Source organism: Cololabis saira, chromosome 19 (genome assembly GCF_033807715.1).
Source record: "Cololabis saira isolate AMF1-May2022 chromosome 19, fColSai1.1, whole genome shotgun sequence".
Classification (NCBI taxonomy): Eukaryota; Metazoa; Chordata; class Actinopteri; order Beloniformes; family Belonidae; genus Cololabis; species Cololabis saira.
Window position 1 is genome coordinate 36914175 of NC_084605.1, and position 19554 is coordinate 36933728.

The window sequence follows — 19554 nt, forward strand, 5'->3', positions numbered from 1 at the left end:
CAGTGAATTGAGATGATTTGGCAGGACTTTATGCGGATACAAGCTCTGCTGATAGATGGACGGAGGAGCATCTAATTGTTCCCAACTCCTCCAGTGGGATTAATACGTGCTTTAAACTACACAAAGAAAAACTATATATATATATATATATATATATATATATATATATATATATATATATATATATATATATATATATATATATATATATAACAGAGTCTATTCATCTTTCTCTAATGATAAAACATTGTAACAGTGAACAATTTTGCAAGGCTAGATCCACACACTTGAGGTTTTGAAGGCGAGATGCTTATCTAAAGAAGTGTGCTATGACTTCCACTCTTCTGAAGGCCAGCGAGCAAGGTCAAAGGTTGAAGGTCATGGGGAGCTTGTGTGTGGAGGGGGTTTCAGTATGAGCTCTGATCTGCAGAGAACAACATGATGCAATCCTCACAATCATTTCAGGGATCAAAAGAGTAATAGGTGACTGGAGGTGTTAAAATGAGTGGTTTAAAATTTATGCAACTAATTTTACAACTGCATGTTTTTTGAAGAAAATAAATAGTTTTGAGTGTTATAATCTTCAGTAATAAGGATAAAATGTTGTTAGCCAGCATATCTTGAAAGCAATGAAAAACTGATCATCGGTAAGTCCAGTATTTTCAAAAACATAAATAAAGGTTTCAGTATTTGATCTTTTAAATTTGATATGGAGACATAATGTTGTAGAAAGTTTTCACAATTTGTTTTTTCTTGTTTGATTTGGGTTACAAGTTTAAAATGCACGATTAAGGTCATAAAGATATGCATGGATAGTATTGGTATGAGTTAATATCATTGGATCATGGTGTAGGATAATCTTACATGGACCCTGACAAAAACAACTGTTATCAAAATCAAAAAATAATTTGTAAGAAATTTGTTTCAAGAAAATGTAAATGATTTTTCTTAGTTTTAAGAATTTTAGCCAAGATTTTTTTTTTACTCCATTGGCAAAGATATTCTTACTTAAAATAAGACAATTTTGACTAGATTTATAAAATATTAGGCTTATATAGGCTGTTTTTGCAGTGCAGAACCATATGCTTATGCATAGGCATCTTTCACTGGACAACTATCCTCCATATAGGCCAGATATGTTTGTCACAGTGTGTTAAATATGTTTAAAAGTAATTTCTAGGAAACAGACAACTGTAATGACTCCCATTGGAGACGAGTTGGTGTGCTGTGCAGACCAGAGGTCCAGAACACAGGTTTAGTGAAGCTCATGTACTTTGATGTTCTTATTTCCCAAATTGTTTTGGCTGATAGCCCTCAGAGACAGTTTTGTTCTGTGAATATTTTCTTTGTTATGAACCCAGGACGAACAAGGACCAATGTGTACTAACCTGTCAATCAAAGCCAGGGGTTTTGCTTCTAAGGCAGCAGAAATGAGAGGTTGAGGTATCTGCAACACATGTGCAATTGTCTTATTTATTTACACACTTATAAAAGAGTCCAAAGATAATTGAGCATAAGCCACAGCACGCTACCGTTTTTTGGTACGGGTTGAAATCAATGAGATGATTGATTGAGCATTGTAGATTAAAAGATGAAAGTTAAGAGCAAAAGAAAAGAAGGAAATAAAACAGAGAGTGATTGGATCAAATCCATTTTGCTATTGAGTTGATAGGTGAGTAGGGAGAGAGCGATGTCCTTCCTGAGATAGGTCGACCTTAGTAATCGACAGCTTGCCCTCTGGAGCTCCGAGAGCACGATGGGCTAACCAGCTCCATGCACAGCACTCAGGGCCCGACCGCTACGGCACAGAGGACGGAAGAGGAAAGGGAAAGCAAGAAGAAATCAGACGGGTGTCAACGCGGCACAGTGACTGAGCTCTTTAGGTTTGCGTCTACAGACTGATACAGATGAAGCTGATCGCTCAGTCGTCAGTTTTGCTTTGTAACGTCGATGGCAACTTTAAACAGATTGCTTTATTGTTTCTGCTTTAAAGCCATTATCTAATAAATGGCATCAACTACATAGTTTGATGGAAACACATGTACTCTATTGCTTACCAGGCCAGCAATGTTGAGTGATATTTCCTCCACAGTGATTGGACCGTTGTACCACATAGGAGGGTTGTAGGAAATAGTAAGCACTAGCAAACATTTGAGAAATAACGAAATAGAAGACAAATGAGGAAAATGACAAAAAAGACAAAATGTCTTCCACATTCCTGATTTCCTGGATGGAGAATGTTGCCACATCAAGAGCTGCGATGAATCCCCAACCCCAGTCTGACTTAACAATTCACCGTGTTTGTAAAGGACCAATTGCCTTTATCTGGTCATTTCTTTATTCAGTTACTTCTCTTGTATAAATATTTATGATTTATGTTATTTTAGCACCTGTCTTTAGTTGAAAGGACGAACGATCCTTTGTGTCACGTATCGTTGTTTGAGGACCCAGATGCAGGAGAGCGAGAGGCAAGAGTTCCAAAAACTGAGTTTTATTCCAAAAAACAAGAACAAAAAACGCTGCAGAGCAGGATCAAAACAAAAACCAGGATCATGAGTGAAAAAAACTGACAAGGAGAACATGGAGGGAGCAAACAGTACGGAATGACAAGGAGCAAGGGAAAGACAAGACATATACACAAGGGGGTAACGAGACACAGGTTTGAACAATCAGGGCAGATGGAAGACAGGCGGGTCAAAACAGAAAACACAAACTGGGGGAAATGTCAACCACTGACACTTTGAAACGATGAAAGGATAACTTTATTTTGAAAAGGACTTTTATTTTGAATGTTCGGACAGGATATCCTCCGTCGCAGTTAACGGTTGTTGTTGTTTTTTTTTTATGCTGCACCTGCTTCGTGTGTACGTACTTTTCTAAACGGACGGAGATTTCAACAGTTTTTTTGTTATAGTGTCTCAGTTAGAGAGGAAAAAGCTCTTACGGTGTGAAGGAACTTAATAAACTCCTGAACATCAGTTGAAGACTCCAACGTTTCTTTCTGAGGACACACTTGTAGGAAATACTAAGCACTAGCAAACATTTGAGAAATAACAAAATAGAAGACAAATGAGGAAAATGACAAAAAGACAAAATGCCTTCCACATTCCTGATTTCCTGGATGTAGAACGTTGCCACATCAAGAGCTGCGAGGAATCCCCAACCCCAGTCTGATTTAACAATTCACCGTCTTTGTGTTGCACAATCACTTATTGTGTGGTTCATAACTTGGACCCATCGCATCTACTGACCCGCATCTCAACGGAGTTGTGCTGTACTGGGCTGCCACTGCTGACCTTCCGTCTTTAACCCGCCTGCTCCCTGCTCCACACAGAATGAGCGCTGCATTGATGAGGGAAGTTTTAAAGTCAACTGTGTCTCTGTCTCAGCTCCGGAACATGTGTGCACCCTGACTGTCTCCTGCCGTCCTCCGGGAATTTGGCCCCGACATTCTTAGGGAAATTTTCGGAGGCGATTCGACATGAGCGAACACCCCTCGTGGCAAGGGTGACCAAAACACTTGTGCTGTGCTCGTGTCATGAGTTCATAGACAGAAATGCTGTTATGGTGCTGCCCTCATGAGGATTTCGAACATGAACGGGGCAACTGTGTATTTTTGAGTGATATTATTGTAAAGCTGCCCTCAAGCAGAATTATTGTGTCGTGGCAGAAATGAGAGCAACACATCCAAGTACTTTGTCTTTATGCAATGTCATTTTTTGGGTGAACGCAACCTATTGAATTTGAATGGCAGTAAATTCAACTTTTGAGGTGTATGCTAATACAAAAGTCTTATTGCCAAAATCATGAAGCACACATTTAGATACGCCAGTTTTAGATATCACCAGTTTTAGATAGAACAACTTTAAGATATTCAGTCTGCTTCTGTAAAAGTGGACAAACAATCCCATCAAGTGGCTAGAGGAGGCATATCCCGAAGTTTTTTGAATCCCCAGGTAATGTATTTCAGATGCTGCTTTCAGTTAAGCTTCACATTTGACTTCTATGACTTTTTACATCAGAAACTTTTATTTCTTTACTTGAAGTGATTACCATAAATGTACATGCAGCTGGCCAGGTCCAACGATCTACCATTTCTATTGTCTTTGTGGACTGCCTGAAGGCACAAATCTCTTCTTTTATCGTCTCTTTAAAGGATGTAAACAGAAATGAAAATAATAATTTTTATTCTTTAGCCACTTTTAAGCATCATTGAACTCATGAGTTCAACAACTTGCCAGTAGTTTCAGAGCATTTGTTTTCATCCAAAATGGGGCGTGGCCATTCAGAAAAGAGGACTGTGACGTTTATCTTATTCACATCTATAAAGTGTTAATTTCATGGGATGCAGTTGTGTTGGATCTTTTCTGCATTATTTCTGCAGGGGGGGCAGGATGTCAGCAAGCATATAGCAGACATCTACACAGGCAGGTGGAAGCAGCAGTGGGACGACCAGGAGGGGGGGGGGGGGGGGGGGGGCTGCAGGTCAGCATGCAGCTCCTGAAGCTCCGGCCTGCAAACATACACAAAAGAGAAAAAGAGGGGGCCAGCACAAGAAACTACAGGAGCGATGGACAAAAATGATAGCTATGAGATACTTAGATACGAGATGAAATGAGATACGAGATATGAGATACTAATAAAAAAAAAAATGGAAAAGGAGAAGAGAAGAAGGGAAGAGGAGAGGAGAAGAAGGGTGAGAGGCACCGCCCAGCGGATCATGTCGGTGCCCCCTGCAGCATAAGCCTATAGCAGCATATCTACCACCAAGCTATGTTTGAGACTAACTATTATAGTCTTGTTCTATAGCTGCAACTATGACTACTGACTCTAACACACTAGAGTTTACACTAACTAGAGGTTTACTGCTGGAAACATTAAAAAAAAGAAGCACTGCACCATCCAGACCAACTAATCGAGAGGAAATTAAGTCGACTGAGTTTATGGAATGTGTCTCAGCAGAGCACTTACATGTTTCTTTAATGCACCTATGCAGTCTTGTGTGTGTTCTACCTTGTTGGCATAGAGCAGGGGTAGGGACCCTGGTCCTAGAGAACCGCAGTCCTGCATGTTTTAGATGTTTCCCTGCTTCTTTACACCCTGATACAAAGGACTGTGTCACTAACACACTTGTCCAGACCTGAATGAGAAGCTGATGACGATCATTTATCAGAATCAGGTGTGCTGATGCAAGGAGATATCCAAAACATGCAGGACTACGGCTCGCTAGGACCAGGGTTCCCTACCCCTGGCATAGAGGATCTCTGGTCCAGTTAGGATTACAAGCAGAACCTTTAAAGGTGATTAGCCAGTTACTAATGCGTTTCCAAACATTTTTATCAGTGCTTTATCTCTGATATGCCATGAATATCTTAGTCAAAGCCAACATAATATCTATGTGTCGTTTTTGGAAAGTAGTCCTTGGGTTTGCAAGATGCTACAGGTACATGCAAACCCATAGCAAAAGTGTAACATAGAAGACAAATGAAAGCAGAAAATTGAGAGCTTTGGCAAAGTAAGAGATGGAGAAAGCCAGTGAGAGCAGAGAGGGGGAGCAGATGCTGAGAATGCCGACTGGTCGATAAAAGCGATGGAGTTTCTCCTCTGCACTCTCCGGTTTCTCTGGTTGACCTCTATGAGTGCTGATCACGTTCTGCCGCATAAAAACGTCACACATACACTCAGACGGACAAACACAGATGCGTGTACACTTGCACCCCGTGCATGTTTGTATGCACACGCATGCACATTTAGAGGTGTGGTTGAAGCATGTGCACAGGAAAATGAGATGGGTCATCTTAAGTGTCATCCGAGCCAGAGGTCTGAAGGAGAAAATAGTTTGTTAGAGGTCGATGTCAGAAGCAGATTAACAAAACAGGGTTAACAACGTTCGGTATTTATCATTGTTCCCTGCACTTAAGCTTCTGAATGAACTTCTGAGTATATAAGGTTTTGTAGGGCAGGGATTGGCAGTAGTGCCAGCTAATAAAAAAAAACCTCATTTCCTTTATGCTTGAATCTTAAGTCAGACTTGTAAAGTATACAGTGTTGAAACACCAACACCTGTTTGCCACAGTCTGCTGGAGGCTGAAATGACAAGTTCAGTTCAGGTGTGGCTGAACGCAAGTTAAACACACTTTACCCCTGTATAAATACACACTTACGAAGGAGCTCAGAACAATATCTTTCGTGATTATTCTCCTACTGTTATCAAGCACAGACGTGCCTGGGTTTCCTGTCACCAGTTAATCATTAGCAGTTTAATTCTAGTATTCTCATGCGTAATCGAATGTCATTTAAAAATAAATACAGCAAATCTTTTGATTCAGTTACAGTGGAGTTATCACTGACAGGACCAATTATTTCAAAAGAGCTCAATTTGTGTATCCTTATATGATGAACACCAGCAACTAGGGGAGCCAGCCATATCCATTCACACTTTCCAAGATTTTCACTAGTGAAATGGGTCTGGTACCACTTTAACCGCAGCCATTTCCATCAGTACAGAACGTACTGAATCAATCGCAGGGGACCGAGCATTATGTGAGAGTCACTGTTCAAAACAACCAAGATGGCTGCTAATAACATCTTGGATCAGCATGTTTTTACTGCAAAAGCAACGACAGAGATTCCCCGGCGTTCCTCCTCCACTGCACGCAATCTTACATGTAACTTCTCTCACATCATATGCTCTCTTGATATGATTTGTTATGGGCCTGTTCAATGCTTCTGGATGTAATCTATTAGGAATCTGTTGGTATACTGCGCTCTAGAAATAAATGTCAAATCCAGAGGAACCAGACTGAGTCTTTGGGCCAGTCCCAATCCCCCCCTAGTCCTACTTTTCAGCCCTACCCCTAAATTTTGCGCGTTCCCGTGAGGGTAGTGGTGTCCCAATTCCTCTTTGCACCTAGGGCTAGTGGGGAAAACGAGGGCTAGTGAGTATGAATCTAACCCTTCACAGCGAGGGATTTCAGATGCTGACTTCAGGACCGAGGGCTAGAAAAATTTCCCAGAATGCTTTACGTCATCATTTGCAGGCTGAATCAAACAAAAAAACATTTCTAATTTTTGGTGAATAAAATCAATATTTTGAGTTAGTTTCTGCATAAAAATGCGTTTTGATTACATTTCTAGCGAGAAATATATATTTTACTTTCATAATATTCACTCAGTGAATGTACATAATCACTCGCTTGCTCGTTGTTGCATTGTATCTTCAGATCTCACGAGAATAAAGGCTGATTTATGGTTCCGCGTTACACCAACGCAGAGTCTACGGCGTAGGTTATGCGGCGACGCGCACCGTACGGTGGGGGCTAGTGGTAGAAGTAGGGGGTGTATTGGGATTGGCCCTTTGACTAGAAAAGGAAGAGACTAAGAATGGCTGGCCAGGCTAACCAGTCACCTCCAGGTCTTACTTCTGGCAATAGTTGGAGTTTTTATGTGTGTCTATTGCGATTGTTGGCTTTTCCCAGCAGAAGAACCATAATCAGTCTAAAAACCAGAAAAAAGCGAAAACAGCTTTTGATGATTTGTATGGAACAGACACAATGTTAAAGCTCATTTTGTTGCACAGTGAATTTCAGTTACTCTTACTAAGGAGGAGACGACACCCCTCTGACACAGATACAGCATTTGAGACTAATTTGAGGAATGGAGAGAATCAGGTTACAGTGAAAGGAAACAACTGACAAAACAAAACAATTGAAGATATAAGGACAGAGGTTAAAAACAACAACAATAATTTTCAGAGATCAGGAAAAAAATAGTACAGCAATAAAAAAAATCCAGAATTTGGTAAAAAAAAAATGCTAGCTGTCATACAGCACTTAGGCATATTCATCAAATCATCATAGCATCTAGCTTTCTTTGATGGTCAAAGCCTAAAGTAATAAATGAGCAACTGTCCTAATCCCAATATCAGTGTTGTTTTACTATCTGACAAAGGAAACGGACAAATAAATAAATCAATGAAAGCAGCTTTATTGGGAATTTTAATGTATGTTTTAGGACGGAGAGCAGAAGAGATCAAACAATCAAAGAGAGTTGGAAAGAGGTGAATGGATATAAAGCTCTACGTGTTAGCACATGATCTCTGTAAAAGCATTTCAAGACTCTGCTCCTCTGAAATCCTGCATGTAGTTGCATATGCATGACAACAACCCCCCTGAAAGCAGGTTAGAAGATACAGAGCGTCTCAAATCTTTTCACAGAGTCCCGTAGCTTTCTGAGTAAACGCAGTTACACAGTCATACCAATACTTTATTGTCCTCTTGCAGGCATGCATTACTACTGCTTATGCAAACTTGATGGTGCTCGTTTTAACCTTTGCAAGGCACTAAAGCTCGGGTCAAAATGACCCAAGCCAGAGCGGAGACCCTCAGTTCCTCCGGCGGTTGCCTAGCCCTCAGTGCCTTGCAAGGGTTAAAGATCTGAGTTCATCTGAATTATGGGTTTTCAGACTAAAATACCGTACTTGTTTTGCATTTGTATCTGAGAAGTTCTCGTTGCTCCTGCATGCATGGATAAGAAAAAGATAACTAAATTATGTTGTACAAACTTAGTTATCTTGCCTTTCTGAAAACTACTCGACCAATTGAGTTAGTAATCGTTTCATGACTTAAAAATGGGTCCATGTGCATATGATAACCCCTGAAGCTGCAAAAACCATTCATATCTATATGCAGAGATTACAGTGTACATGGTATAACTTTAAGATGGACAGTAACAAGCCAGATTGTAGGTATTTAAAGTTGACTTTTGTGATTTTTGTTAAATATAGAGATTATTTGACAAAACTAAACCATATGTATATATTCATATACATGGCTTGTCAATTATGTTTCAAATCGTGAACAATTTATCTCTTTCAATGGTTGTACTTCTTCCAGAGCCCAGTTATCATATGGCGTCCCCCAGGGGTCCATACTCGGGCCGTTATTGTTCCTTGTATATATTAATGATCTGTTTCCTCCACTATGCTCCTCATTCTTTTCGCTGATGATACTAACTTGATTTCGACACACAGTAACTTTGATTCTTTGATTAGTGAAGCCAACTCTGGCATTATTACATTTTGTGAGTGGTTCCGGATAAATAAGTTAACATTAAATGTAAAAAAAACTAATTTTATTATATTTAGACGAAAAAATAGAACATACTGTAAATCCAATGCAAAGATCACTATTGGGGATAACAACATAACCCAGGTTTCCTCTATCAAATTTGTAGGGGTTTTAATTGACGAAAGGTTATCATGGTCTGAACATATTAATCTTGTCAACAACAAAGTATTGAAATCAATTGGTATCATCAGAAAAATTAGTGCTTTTATATCGCAGAATTCTTTAAACATACTTTATTACAGTTTAATTTATCCACATCTCAGTTATTGTAATATTGTTTGGGCCAGTGCTTATCCTTCTAATTTACAGAAATTATTAATCACTCAGAAGAAATTTGTTAGATTATCCACCTTCTCTAATTATTTGTCTCCATCTGCCCCTCTGTTTAGGAAACTTCACATATTGTCAGTATACGATATAAACATACTTCAATCATGCATATTTATTTATAAATGTATCCATCTTTCCCACTTGCTTTCCAAATCTTTTCATGAATTCTTTACAGCAAACTCTCAGGTCCATTCTTACAACACAAGACACAGTAACAAACTGAAAAAAAAAATATTTAGCTTATTAAACTAACTAGTTGGAGGCTTCATTCACCTGGTGCTGTAAGTATAAATCTGGTCAGAAACCACTGCTAACAAACCAGCAAGAAGAGAAACACACCCTTAAAAAAGGTCTGAATAACTAACACCAAACAGTGATTTCATTTAGTGTGTGTTTAGACAACCAGCACTTTCCCCAATAGGCCTCAGAATAATTTGACATGAACATCATCATAAGACCAGTTAGTAAAAAAAAAAGAAAATCATTGACAACGCCACAGCAGCTCAGGGTATCATCTAATTAACCTTTTCACCTCATTAGTGTAAAAGGGCTGCCTGGCACTCAGCTGCTCTCATGAGGTATTTAGAGCCCTTAGAAAGCGACCAGGGTGATTTCCTGTTAATGATGTGAGTAAGTGTAAGTAAGTGACAGGCAGTGATAGGTTTCCACATCCGCGGTGAGGTGCAAACATGTCCGCTAATGGTTGGAGGGATGCGGGCAGGACTGGATGGACAAACTTGCTCTTACTCTTGTTAATAGCTCCTTGGGGAGGATGGAAAATGTCCAGTATGTGGGATTTAATGTGTGTGTGCTTGTTGTCTTTGTCAGGATACAAGGCATTTATGGTTACACTCACTTCAGTAGATAGAAGCTCAAAATGTAATAGAAGGTTGGAGTTAGATGATCTGTCTTATCTTGCTTGTCAGATTTGGAGTTATATTTTCCTTTCATGTCTTCGGGCTGGAGATATCCTGATCAGCAGGATATTAAAGAATGTGCAACATGTTTCCCCGTCTGCTGCAACTTATGGAGAGACAACCTTTGCTCTAGACCTCTGACTTCAGCCATTTGTCTTTGGACAAAAATATCTTGATTTGATGAGACATGAGGTCGCTTCTGGACATTTCAACTGTCATGTGGGGAGTCCATACTTCAAAACTGACTCCCTCAAATGTGATTTGATCACGATGCAAAGATTTAAGATGCAAATCCGTGCAAAACATTGTGTCATTACAAGACGAGCACTCTAGTAGAATGACGCATTTTCATTCTTTAGTCTGTAGTATTGTCAATCATAATCATTGACCACTTCAGCTTAATCCCTCTGAGTCCGCACATTGACTTGGCATGCTTTTATGCTGGATACCACACACATGGAGAGTTTGTAGTATTGTCAATAATCTTTATAAAACCTGAGGATGCTTTTTCCTGTCATTGCGCTGCTTTGTAGTAAGCTATTGCCTTATTACTGCTAAGTGTAAAGTGAAGAGCTTGTGATGTGAAGTGCAAAGGAACTTGAATATTAATTGAGCTCTGTATCCTATACCAGAGAATGCACAATAACACAACACTAACCCTACTTTTTTTAACTGAAATGTGTCTGTAGTAGACTGAAATAAAATAGCTGTCATTATATTAACTTTCAGTTTCGGATGAAGAATTATCTGCTACCCAGCTTACATTTGTATGTGGGCCCCATCTGAGATGAAAATGGGCTGAAAAATGGCACTCTATATAATTGTCTATATAAAGTTGGCGCCACGTGAATTGCTTCTAATGGCTATGCTCAGGTACAAGGGTGATGAATGGGCATGGGTCCAAAATGCATGTCTTGTCTGGGTCCCTCTTGTGCCAGATATATAAGCAGACCTGAGTGGGCTGTTCAGGTGGAAGTAATGTGGAACCAGTCGACTAACCCATATGAGGTCCCATTTTTCAGCTCATTCTTCAGCTCATTTTATATCTCCAATTGTCCCCACTTACACATTTTGGCTGTGTCAACCACATTAGCCAACCGGCAGTGCAGCTGCAATTCAAGGAATGAATGGCACAGCTAAGAAATAAATAAATAAAATAAAAACTTTATTGGCTTTATGGCAATGATGATTCTTTTATGAATTGATTACAATAGTCCTATACTCCATGTAACCAATGAATGACTGAATATTCATTCAGTCACTCATCTGTTGACTGATGAGTGAATGACAGATTTAACTTATGCATGTATGATTATATTGTCTCTGGCTGCAAAAAGTAGTTATTAAATAAAACAAAATTGAAAGGAATTTGGATACTTGATTACGGTACATTTGGCAGTTAATGCTACATGATTGCTGCCGTAAAAATGGGCTAATCTTAGCTGTACTTACTCAGGTGAAATGTATTTCCGACATTTTCAAGCTTTTCCGCTTATCATTTGCAGTTCACTGAAATGCTTGTGAATTTATTTGTATATTTCCTTTCTTTCTTTTTCTCTTTTTGCTGTCTTTGAATCAGCACAACCTGTTTCAATCATTCTGCTTAAAAGCAACATATGCACAGACGGATCAAATATAAAAGTTTATATGCCCACAATGCATCCCCCTTTTATGGAGGCTCATTGTGAAATACATACATGTTGTGTTTTTTTTCTGAAAATACCTCACAAATAGGTTTAGGAAGAGAACCAGTTGCTGCCTTGTTATCATTTACTTGTGATGATCATAAATAATACCCACCACTTCTGTGTGTTCTCTACAGTTAACTACCTGTCACCCGTCACTGAGGATTTCACTGGTTCTTGGATTTCTCCTTTTGAGAACTTCACGGACCCCCCTGAAGGCCCGCTGGACAGCAGCACCACCACCACCAGCACCAACACTGGGGACTCCCAGGAGCGACTCTACAAGAGCCTGAACGATAAACTCATCCCCATCTACTGCTCCATCCTAGCGGCTGTCGTTGTTGGTCTTGTGGCCTTCATCATCTTCAAGAGGTAAAAAGCAGACATTTGTACACAGTACTTATGTGCATACTACAGTATGGACGATATACCAGATGATAACAAAAATTCAGTACAACACTGGAGTTGTTCTTTTTTTTTTTCAGATCCATTGCATTTTCAAGGGTCATGTATGCATCTTAAATAATAATCATAAAAATGATTTATTCAATTACAAATTGATAAAATAGCTATTTTCATATTTAATTAGGTCATCTGCTGCTTCTGGGGATGAATGTTCTCTGTTGTGCTTTGGGGCACCATATGGTGTCCTAACTTTCTCATACACCCCTGCTAAATGTTGAATGTACAATATGCTTATGTCTGTGTGTTTTATGGTAAGACAAGTGTGGAAGAGACTTTTTTTCTATCGTCATATTGTTTTTCATCTGCACCCAGTACTGGAGTTGAGGGGGGATGAGGGGGGATGAGGGAGGATGGCATCCCCCCTGAAATAAAAACGGTCCAAATCATCCCCCCTGAAATAAAAACGGTCCAAATCATCCCCCCTGTAAAACTGCCATCCCCCCTTTCCATCCCTTATGTAATTTCATCAATGAATGTGGTTTTACTGCTATTTCAACATTTAGTCATCACCAGAAAATAACACCAGAAAATAACATCAGAAAAATGTGACAATTTTCACCTGTTTCAGGTAAATTTTCACTTGAAATAAGTAGGAAAATCTGCCAGTTTTTGGTGTGTGGCAAGGCTAAAGGGAAATATTCAGTTTCAAATATAGGCTCTAATTTTTTACATTTTATTTGCAACACTGTGTGTACATGTGCATGTACATGTGTGCCGTGGAGAGAGATCACGCTTTTTTCACATCGTGCAAAAGGAACAATAAAATGACTTCAAGACTCCTGATTACAAAACAGTAAATCATGTACAGTAATCAGACTTGACCAACAATCAGCTGACTCTGAAAATGACAGTCTGAAATGAACCCTTTTTCCCCCTCATCTTCATATTTGCTAACATTCAGGTGGAACAGCTGTAAGCAGAACAAGCAGGGAGCCAACAACTGCACAGCCAACCAGAACCAGACGCCGTCACCTGAAGGGGAGAAACTACACAGCGACAGCGGCATTTCTGTGGACAGCCAGAGTCTGCAGGAGCAGCTAGCCCAGACTCAGGCACAAACAGGTACAGCTCTGACTTATCCTAATGGTCAAATCAAGTATAGTCAAAGTTTATTTAATAGCACACTCAAAACAGCCAAAGTGCTGTTCAAATTGCACAGACAAAACAAAGCAACATCAACGTCGATACAAAGCTAAGAACAATAAAATCTAGTGCAATGAAAAATAAATATGGATGATAATTAAAATGAAAAACAAAAACACATATGTTCTGTCAGCACTCGAGGACTGAAAATGCTTCATCACCTCTGATTTTTAGTCTGGACTTGGGAACCTCTAGGAGTTACTGGTTTGCAGACCTCAGTGTTCTAAGTTGAGTGTGACGTTCACACAGATATGGTGATACTGTGCCTTTAAGAGACTTCAAAATAAACAATAAAATCTTAAATACTTCCTTAAAGGGGACCTATTATGGCATCTAATGTCTATTTTAAACAGGCCTTGAATGTCTTAAAAACAAGCTTTTGATTGTTTTTGCTAAATAAATTAGAAATTCAGCCTCTGAGCCATGTCTTTATCATCCCATTCTCTAACCTCATTATCTATGCAGGATTCTGAGTGGGCGGGGCTATGATAATGAGGCTCTGTGCTGATTGGCTGCCTGAATGACGCGATACACCGCTACGAAAAAATGGACGAAGCTCCGGCCGGCGGAGTTATTTACACCGTGTCCTAACTGCATGCGATGCGAGCGAGCGTCACCGACAACATCAATTCCATTGCTTTATTTTCTATTGGACTGTCCTAACTGGCCGCAGCGACGCAACATTTGTCGGATGCCCTGCTTCTATTTTCTTCCTGTCGCTCGCCTTGAAAGCCGGTTGAAAGCGCTGTAGGAAACAGTCATGATGAGGAACGGCTGATCCAGTTAGTTGAAATGAGAAGTTATCTATGATTCCTCCTCATTTCACTACAAAAACCTCAATAAAGTGGCAGCTGCTGGAGGGAGATGGACAGAGAGCGTCTGATGTCACGCAGTGCTACGATAGTCGGACGCTCGCATGCAGTTACACGGTTTTATAGTTGTGGGCGTGGTTTGCAGTTTGGTTACGTAACGAAAGGGAGCAGAATCTGAATGGCTCGTAGATCCACATCACACTGGACGGCTCATCCAGGCGGCTGTACAGACCCTGCAGAATCTGGTTACTTTCCTCCTTCTCTGAGTTGGCAGGCTGAGGGGAGACCACTTTATATATGTTAAAGCAAGAAAAAACCTGTTTTTCATCATAGGTCCCCTTTAAATGGACAGGCCAATACAGCAGTGATTCGATCTTTGTCAGAGGGCGGGCCACTGAGTTGTTTTACATCCTGTAGACCTCAAAGTGACGACTGATCAAGACCTGGAATACCCATGCAGCGCATACTGTACCTGTACAGACACCACTCCTGGAATACTAAGAAATACAATAATCCTCATTTGTCAACCCACGGTGCTTTTAGTGGGTGTTGGCATGTTTTACCACAAATGTTAGTGTCCTTAATACCTCAAGCATTGAGTAACTCACTACCAAGCCTGAATTCTGGGTTTTTGTGAATGTAGATACATTTAGGCAGCACCGTTGCGTCAGGCAAAAGAAAAGAATTCCTCTTTGGGAATGAGCCATTTAACGGCTTCACTGACTGCACCTTGACGATAACTTTCAAACTTACTGTAGCACGTCGGCAAACAAAGATTACAAAACTGACAGGGCCTAAAGTGTTTATTTGTTTGGCTGTGTGTGATCCTGTTGGTTTTCTGCCATTTCCTGATTAACTAGTTCCAGAGAATTTAGGATTTTTAAAACCAAACGTCTGCCGAGAAAATAGAAAAGAAAAGAAACAAAGTTGAGCAAAGAGGAAAAATAGTATAAACAATTCCGTCACATTGATGAGTTAACCATTTTGTGCTTTTGGTGTTTTTTCTCTTTGATGCAGTGTCAGGGTGAGTTTAATTAAGGACTTGCTGTGAAAGACTTGGAAGAAGCAATTGCATATATATTGACATGCAGAAACTTGGGCACTCCTTGTATTATTTGGGTTCTCTGATCACTTTGTATTTAGTAAAACCCCATTTGGCAAGTATTACAGCTTGTAAAGGCCTTTTATCACAAACAAGGGGTCATTCAGTTCTTTTGTATGGATTTTCCCACATTCTTCCTGCATAAGGCTGTTGGCTCTGTGTGCCACGTGGGCCATCTTGCAAGCCCCTCTAGAAGTCTACCCTGATTTGTGGGAACACTTTGGCCCAGTCCCAATCCCCCCCACTCCTACTTTTCAGCCCTACCCCTAAATTGTGCGCGTTCCCGTGAGGGTAGTGGTGTCCCAGGGCTAGGGGGTATGCTAGGGGGGTATGGTCCTTCAGAGCGAGGGATTTCAGATGCTGACTCGCCGACCGAGGGCCTGAGAAACATTTCCCAGAATGCTTTACGTCATCATTTGCAGATTGAATCAAACAAAAAAACATGGCGGATATTTCTTATTTTTTTGTGAATAAAATTAATATTTTGAGTTAGTTTCTGCATAAAAATGCGTTTTGATTACATTTCTAGCGAGAAATATATATTTTACTTTCATAATATTGACTCAGTGAATGTACATAATCACTCGCTTGCTCGTTGTTGCATTGTATCTTCAGATCTCGCCAGAATTAAGGCTGATTTATGGTTCCGCGTTACACCAACGCAGAGTCTACGCCGTAGGCTCTGCGTCGATTTAGGGCTAGTGGTAGAAAGTAGGGGGTGTATTGGGATTGGCCCATAAGAAACTTTGAGGAACATGTCAGAAAACTCTTTGTCTTTGGGATCATTATCGTTTTGCAAAAGCCAACTTCTATGATCTGACCTTAAAAGTTGGAGAAGACTTCTTTTGTGGTTAGTTATCAAATGTTTAGACCTATAGGTGTTATAGGTTTACCAGCTATTCTACAAGACTTCCGCCATTCCTCTTAGCTCCTGTTTAATTATTTATATTCCAAACTCAGCAAATGGCTACTATAAACCAATTTGTTATCATCTTTTGACATTTATCTGCTCCATAGGCATCACTGACTGCATTATTAATTTTCAGATTGCTAGGCAACTGCTTACAGAAGTCAGTTGCTACTGTTTGACAAGGTTTAAGGATTTACATGTAAATGTACTTTATTTATATTGCCCTTTACAGCCACCTCTAGGTGAGCCTAGGTGTCACTAAACTACTGGCCATTCTAAATAAATAGGTTTTAAGCCTTGATTTAAAAAGGCCCAGGTCAGAGATGGTGTGTAAGTTGCAGGGGAGCTTGTTCCAGAGCCGGGGGGGGGGGTTGAAAAGGCTCGGTCACCCCAGCGCTTGAACTTTGACCTGGGTTCCTCCAACAACAGTTGGTTTAAGGATCTCAGCCCTGCCATGCTCACGCACCGTTAAAAGCTCCGATAAATAGGGTGGGGCAAGGCCGCTGAGGGCTTTAAAAACAAACATTAAAAGTTTAAAATCAATTCTAAAATGGACAGGAAGTGGAGTGAATAGAGGACCGGAGTAACCGGAGTGCTCACGTCTTTGTTAATGTTAGTTAACAGACGGGCAGCTGCATTCTGCACTAGCTAAAGGCTAATAGAGGACTTGGAGATGCCAACATATACTGCATTACAATAGTCTAATCTGGAGCTGATTAGAGCGGGAACAGCTTTCTCCAGGTCGTGACGATTTTAAAAAGATTTCACTTTGGCTAGGAGGCGTAACTGATAAAAACTTGTCCTAACAACATTATCAACTTGTCTGTCAAATTTGAAAAAACTATCAAAAATCACACCCAGATTTCTGACATAAGGGCAGAAAGAAGAGGACAAGGAGCCAAAGCTAGTCGTCACAGTTTCCCCAAACACAACGCACTCTGTCTTGTCCTGGTTTAAGTGCAGGAGGTTCTGGGCCGACCACTGCTTGATGTGAGCTATACATGCTAGCAGGGAACGTCGTGCATCGGTATCTGAAAAATGACAAGTATTTTCATAACTTTAGTTTTTAATTGGAGCAGGAAATGAAACAAAGTATTAACATAAATCTGTTTAAAAAGAAATACAAAAAATTATTTATACACAGGTATATGGAAGAGGAATATATATATATATATAAGTATATTATACTTGTTTAAGATATGTTTAGATATTTATGTGGATATTTATGTAGTATATATTATCTGTTGAGAGGGATAGTTAAAATTATGTAATATATGTTATATATTTATTGGGTATGTAGCATATATATATTTATCTTCCCTCCTAAAGGGGAGTTTTTCTTGCCACTGTTTGGCTTAAGGTTTTTCTCCCACTAGGGGAGTTTTTACCTGCCATTGTTTATGTAATAACTGCTCGGGGGTTTATGTTCTGGGTATGGGTCTCTGGAAAGCGTCTAGAGACAACTCTGTTGTATTAGACGCTATATAAATAAAATTGAATTGAATTGAATTGAATTATAGGGATATTTATGTAGTTTATATAGTGTATATTTATATAGATGTATATAAGATTTTTATTTTCTAGATATTGATATAATATTGATGTAATATTTATATTGTCTATATACTTATATGGATAATTATGTAATAATAGGCGTGTTTACGTAGTATTTATATAGATTATATTTATATGGATATTGTGTAGATATAATAATAGCATTAATGTAAATCCATAGAGTTATAAAGGGGTAGGAACTAGGAAAAAGTGTACACTTCTTCCTACTCCATATGTGAATATGAAGATGTAAATGTTTATCTTTTTATTTTTATTTTTACTTTCATTTTATATTCATGTTCGAAAATAAAAATTCAAAAAATTCAAATTAACAATGTTATCAAGCTAAATAAAGACTGAGACCTTGGTGAAGACAAAAGATTAATTAATTCTCAATATTTGTTTGGCCCTTGAGTTATCTTAAATATGTTTTAAGTGGGTACTTGTTTTTTTTGTTTTATTGTTATGTTTTTTTTCCATCAGTTGAAGTGATGTCTTCTCATTTTCCCTCCACAGTTGTCAATATGGATGAAGAGCCTTGTTTCCTCCTTCCTCTCCACACCAGAGAGAAGGTGGAGGAACTGCTGTTCAGAGGCGACAAAGGAGATGATTGCACCCACTTGCACGACAGCGACTGGTACAACCTGGCGGGCCTTCTTGGATATGAGGAGGAGCGGATCGACACTTTCCAGCAGGAAGAGCATCCCGTCCGAGCGCTGCTGTCTGACTGGGCAAGCAAGGACTGTGCCAGCATTGACGCACTGTGCACAGCGCTGCGTAAGATCAACCGCGACGACATCGTCCAGAGTCTGGTGCTCAGCCCAACTGCTGCCAAGCCAACTGCTACTTCTGTAGTGTAAATTTTAAGATTAACTGTGAGCAAAACACCCAAACCTTAATCTTAAAATATTCCTATGTGGCTTTCTTTACACCACATCATTCTGCAAGTGCTTGATGCTATCAGCTTACGAAGCTACTAGTCCATGTAGTGATGCTATAAATCACTTAAGTCCCTAAATTCATGGTTATTCAAGGAGAGAATGCAGGAAATTAGAAAGAAACATAAAAAATATCACTCAACAAATGCAATTTAAAATGCTCATATTGAAAGAAATGGGCTTTAAACTCTGTAGTATTCTCTCCGGAATCATCTCTTCACTCTGGATATCTACTCACCTTTCCATACTTCCATACTTCCATACTTCCAGCCAACTATCACCTGACTTAATTAACCATGGAGCAACAGCAGGCTTTGAATTGATTCCTTTTACTGGATCCTCTGGATCTTTACTGTTATCTCCACTCTTAAACTTGCACACTTACTGTGAGTCTAAAGCTTGTATTGCTCTTGTAGATTTTTACATAACTTTGCTACCAAAGAAGTGTTGTCAGAGGGTGCCTGTCAAGTGACATTATTTACATACCACGTTAGTCGCTTTGAGTTTAACTTGACAAATGGCTTGTGTCTATTATTGCTACTTGATGAACCCTGCAAACCCCAGTGTCTG

The 19554-nt window shown here is 39.6% G+C and overlaps 1 protein-coding gene across 1 annotated transcript in view; it reads left to right on the forward strand.

Annotated features, from left to right (window-relative positions):
* The window catches only part of ngfrb (nerve growth factor receptor b), a 54719-nt gene extending 35492 nt beyond the window's left edge, over window positions 1-19227 (forward strand). Inside the window, exons 4-6 of the mRNA XM_061708561.1 lie at window positions 12198-12432; window positions 13427-13587; window positions 18563-19227. Of these exons, the coding sequence (XP_061564545.1) occupies window positions 12198-12432; window positions 13427-13587; window positions 18563-18906 (740 nt within the window). The 3' untranslated portion in view covers window positions 18907-19227. The remainder of the gene's footprint in view (window positions 1-12197; window positions 12433-13426; window positions 13588-18562) is intronic.
* The last annotated feature ends 327 nt before the right edge of the window (window positions 19228-19554 follow it).